The sequence below is a fragment of the Podarcis gaigeae genome, assembly GCF_964106915.1.
Source record: "Podarcis gaigeae genome assembly, chromosome: 12".
NCBI lineage: Eukaryota > Metazoa > Chordata > Lepidosauria > Squamata > Lacertidae > Podarcis > Podarcis gaigeae.
The window spans coordinates 22972376-22977761 of record NC_139688.1 but is presented as its reverse complement, the minus strand read 5'-3'; the positions used below and the strand labels follow the sequence as shown (position 1 = coordinate 22977761).

At 41.7% G+C, this 5386-nt stretch overlaps 1 protein-coding gene across 1 annotated transcript in view; it reads right to left on the bottom strand.

The window, feature by feature from the left end:
• Positions 1-106: 106 nt before the first annotated feature.
• PIP4K2A (phosphatidylinositol-5-phosphate 4-kinase type 2 alpha) overlaps positions 107-5386 on the bottom strand; it is a 60781-nt gene continuing 55501 nt past the window's right edge. The window contains exons 9-10 of the mRNA XM_083705069.1: positions 4578-4681; positions 107-3458 (exon numbers count right to left, since the gene is read on the bottom strand). Coding sequence (XP_083561195.1) covers positions 3378-3458; positions 4578-4681 — 185 coding nt within the window. The 3' untranslated portion in view covers positions 107-3377. The remainder of the gene's footprint in view (positions 3459-4577; positions 4682-5386) is intronic.

Genomic DNA, 5386 nt, shown 5'->3' with positions numbered 1-5386 from the left:
AAATTGCAATGCAGGTCATTAAGATAGATCTGCTGGGAAACCTGCTAGCACAGGGTTGGGGTGGTGAGAATTGTGTATAATAGCACAACAAGTGAAGAGACACATCTAGCGGCACAGTAGAAATTAGTTAAGTTTATTTATAATCCTGAAAAGTCACTGGTGGTAGCATTTGTTGTGACAATCCACCCAAGTATACAGTATATATAATACATCCAATCGTACCAATAGAGATTCAGGTGAGAAAAGAGATGGCCATTTATTTGGTGAAGCATTTTCCCTAGACTTTTCAGCTAGGTGGAGCTCTATAAACTTACAATGGTGCGCTGTCCATTGGGGGGTACGTTTGCAATGACTGGGAATTTCAGAGGCTATTACGTCACAAAGCAGAAAATGGAACCCCAAAAAAGATTTGTTCAAAGTAATGTCTCTCAAGGGTAGTAGGACGTGTGTGGAAAGTGCATGACCTACCCCTTGTCAACGACTTGACAACCATTCCTTGCATCAACCTGAAAAGTGTTTTTGTAATCTATCCCAAACTGGAGAGAATGCAGTTATGAGTATCATGCGCCTCGGTAAGACAGAAGCTACAGCTATTCCAAGATATTGGACAAACTACTAAAGAAATTTGCCATCCAGATTTGCAACAGATGACTTTTAAAGAGGGGGTACCGTCATCTGTATTGAGCAACACAGTCGTGGGGCAGGAGAGCTGAAAATAATGCCAACATAGGTCACATCTGGCAACCAATGTGCCCCTTTGGTATCAGATAGTACATGGGGGTAGACGAGTCTAAAAAGCCCGGGATACAAATTTTCACATCCCTCTAGCTACTATGGTCAAACTACGCCTCCTGATGTATATATTTTGCTCTAGGAGGCTTCTGGGCATTATTTTCAGCTCTCCTACCCCACTACAGTAACGAGTTGGTCATTAACATTATAAATATATCAAAGGGGAAGGAGAACCCGGGTGGTGAGAAAGCCATGTGGGGCTGTGCCTTTTGCCTCGCAGTCACTAATAGCTTGGCTGGGAAGTATGCCCAAACAGCAGGAGGGAAAGGAGACAACAGCACTGATGAGATGCACTATAGCAAGCTGCCTTATTTTGAGCCAGGCCACTGGTCCATCTAGCTCAGTACTGTCTACACGGACTGGCAGACACTCTCCAGGGTTTCAGACATCTCTCCCAAAGATGGTAGGGATTGGACTGAAGACCTTTTGCGGGCAGAGTGGGTGTTCCAACACTTAGCTATGGACTCCCCCTCCCCCCCCCCCACAAAGGGAGAGTTGCCAAAAAAGATCAGCAGTTTGGGTTAACTTATTGTGGTGTGGATAGAAGGTCTTAAAAGGTCAGTGTAAAGCTCAACATCCATCTGTTTTCGCAAAGAAACATGGCCTTTTAAAGCGTCCAGGAATGTTGTGGGTTAAAAGCAAGGGGGAAGGTGATTGCTTTTAATAACTGAGAATCCCATCACTCTTTAAGATTCATTATCTTCGGTGGGAAAATAAAACCAAATTGGATACATTTTTTTAAAAAGGTAACACAGCCTGGGATAGCTCAGTTGGTAGAGCAATGAGACTCAATCTCAGGGTTTGGGGTGTTAAACCCTATGTTGGGCAAAAGATTCCTGCATTTCAGGGGGTTGGACTTGCAGTCCCTTCTAATTCTATGATCACAGCCCTGTTGAAATATTGTGCAGTGTAAAAGGATATATTGCCTTTGGCTGCATGAGAGTAAGATCAGTTTATGTTTTATCAGAGTTCTCTGAAGCCAACTATACATATTTATTATGCTCAGCTGCAAGCTTAACAGAACTGGCATTAAGTAAGTGGAAAAGGCAACCTGGAATTTGTGGAACAAGCTTTACGTTGCAGAGTGGGAGAGAGAGTGTGGTTTATTTTTTGAGTTGCCCATGAATGTCTGTTTCAACATACAATTTTTTAAAGGCACAATTTTAGCACAGTGTATTAAGTAGAGAATAGTAGTTTTAAGCATATCTAATTCTGTCGTCCTCAAAGTTTGGAACCTTCCCCCCCCCCCCAAGTGATCTGAGGTTTTTCAAAGCAGGTTATAGGCGACAACATAATTTTAGGCAAATCAGTTAACACAGCATCGTTTGGAGCAACAGAGCTAATTAGGTAATAAAAATGCCATATAAAATAACCTCAAAACAACCTGTCACCATGGACTGCAAAAATATTTTCTATCATGGAGGTGAATTGAATATCCACTTGGGTACATTACTGCATATTATACTTCAAGAAATTACTTAATCTGTACTGCAAAATAACTTTACATGTAAACTTCAGATTCACATACTGTGACATACTCAAAGCATCCCTGTTTTCCTATTAATGTAAACAGTAAAATTTAGGGCTTAAAAAAGAATATTTTAATAAAATATTAAAAACAGCACAATGTAAGCATTTAAATGTCTCGGTTTTGATCAGTTACAGGTGAACAGACTTTCCTATTCCTTTGTTCATGTGGTGTAAAATGCTATTATTGCCCAAAATGATTAATTTCTTCCAAAAAAAGCATCATTGATTTCCTTTGTAGTACACTCAGCTCCTATACGATAAACATACAGTGTAAAATCTTCATGTAACATGACAATTAAACAGTCTCCACCTCCCTCAAAATATGTCTACCCTTGGCAAAGAACACACAGCATGATTATGACATTAGATTTTGGTAAAACAAGAGCCAGACTTCTGAATTGCTGGAAGACTTATTTCCTGTTGCAATGGGCCAATTTAATTAAATGAAAAAGGTGCCAACAGGACAGCTTCCGGCATAAGGAGCTTATGATGTTTCTATTTTCAAAGAGTGCCAACATGCAGGGTAGTTAAGTGTAACATTTGCAGTAAGGTCATAGTCATCATCGCCACCAAATACTGTCTTGCACCTCTCAGCTCAAAACGTAAACTGATCCACAGTTTAGTTTTGACACCAATATTGTAGAACTTAACATGCATATAATGCCTTCCTCCCCACCCAACTCTAACCATTCATTCCAGCTCAGCTAGTATTCACGGAGTGTTGTTGCAATGCACACCGATTAAGAAGCTGATCTATTTTAGTTATTATTAGTTAATTTATATTTGTTTCTGCACACACTCACACGCACGCACACACGCATCAAAAATAGCTAGAACTATGCTGGGCATAAATCAGGCAGCTGTTAAAGCGAGTATTTCACCCCAGTCAGTCATCTTTGCCAGCAGATGTAAACAAGGGGGCTGCCTTCTGCAAGATAGCACTTTGAGAGTTCCTTTTAAAAGAAGCTTTTTATCCCTTACACACTTGTAGCCATTGCTGCTGTTCCCAGACCTTGCTGTTCCCAGACCTTGTATCTGTCCAATGGAACATTAGGTTACGTCAAGATGTTGGCAATAAAGTCCAAGAACCGCTTTGAATACTGTTCGGGATTCACTGTTGAAATCTCTGCACCAGCCTGAAAAAGAAAGAGGCAGCTTAAGAGAACAACTGGCTTGTTGTGGCAGGAGATGCGTTCATGATGTCCATGTCACAAAACACACACTATGGTAACCATGGGATTAAGGAGGAGGACAGCAAAAGTAACAATCCAGATATTGCCCTAAAAGAGAGCACGCTGGGGGAGTGCCAGTGCCTTGCAAGTGATGACTCTTGAAGTTGTGCTACCCAGTCATCCAAGCCCCTCCTGCCTCTCTGACTCTTTTCCAGCTTGATTCATAGTTATCTTTGTCCAGAGCTTCGCCTTTTACTTTCCGGTTTCTTTTCTGCCATCCCTTCTTCCTCCCTCCCACCCTCCCTTCCATATCACCATTCTTGTCTGCCCCCCCCCCCATATTTTCTTCAAAATGGCGCCCCTGAACAGCAGTGTATGTTTATGTGAACTCAATATTGTGCAGTGGCGTAGCGTGGGGGGTGCAGGGAGGGCCGGCCACACTGGGCGCAACATCTGGGGGTTAGGGTTAGGGGGCGCAAATCCACGGGTTAGGGGGTGCAAATTACTTGCCTTCTCCCGGGTGCTGACAACCCACGCTACGCCACTGATATTGTGTGATCTCCCCAATCAGTACCAGCAAGTCATGACTGACTTGCATAAGGCTGTCGAGGGGCGGTGGTGGCAGCGGGTGGCAGCAACTCTTAATTTCGTGTTATCTGAGAAATGCCGCAGGTGTGACTGGCTCCTCCAGCACAAACTCAAAATTCAAAACGCGGCCACTTGTCTAAAAACGCTGGTGATCTCTAATGTTGAACTAGGGCTGGGCGATATCTTGGTATATGATCCAAAACTGGTTTTGAAGTCCATATCATGATATTGGTTTTATAATTTTTGACCTGGCAATATATCACAAATCATGATGTGTGTGTGTGAAAGAGAGAGCATGCTATGCAAAAATCACAATGTAGGAAAAACCGTGAAGCCAGCCTCTGCATAGCTCCATCCTTATTTCAGACATTGTGATATCTTAGTATATTGCGGTGTTTAGCTGGTGATATATTGTGAAGTTGAAAACCAGGTATTGCCCAGCCCTTATGTGAACATAACTGACTAAGTTGGAATATATATATCAATGAAACTTACGCCGTGTTTGACGGTTTTTGCAGCATGGGCAGCTTTCTTTTTTGCATCGTAATGAGTAAGAATATCAATGATTGCCATAAAGTATACCTCCTTCCTGGGTGCATCTGTGAAAATAATTCATAGTACTAAAAATAATGCACATATTTGTAGCCAAGAGATTAAACAACTCTGCAGAAGCAAGTTGGAAGTTATTCTGGTGGTAGACCTTTGCCCCTTTAATAGTGTCTTAAAAACCATATGTGAGTCCTAGAAATCTTTTCACTCTTTGATAATAAGGGGTAAGAAAGATAGATAACACTAATCAGTGGAGAGAGAGGGAAAAGTGTGGGTGCACTTAGCTGCAATTGCAAGCTGGCACAATTAAAAGTGACTGCAGAATTAAAACTTCCACACCAAAACTTACAGTTTACAAGTTTTTTGATGACTGAATGAATGAGTGAATTGTAATTGTAATTCTCACTCCCACACTTTGCAATTTTATTTGTAGTAAGTGCTGCAGGTTGTTTGATGGGGATTTTAAGTGTGTAGTAAGATTTCAACTTGTTTAAAATATTTTAATTGTTGTTCTGTATCAGCTTTGGTAGTTATACTGCCCACAGCACAATGTAAAAATCTAAACAGAGAATCTCTGGAACATGCCAAAACAATCACCTGTTTCTTTTGTCAAGCAAGGTGTACCGTATTTTTCGCACTATAGGACGCACTTTTTCCCCTCCAAAAATGAAGGGGAAATGTGTGTGCGTCCTATGGTGCGAATGCTGGCTTTCGCTGAAGCCTGGAGAGCGAGAGGGGTCGGTGTGCACCGACCC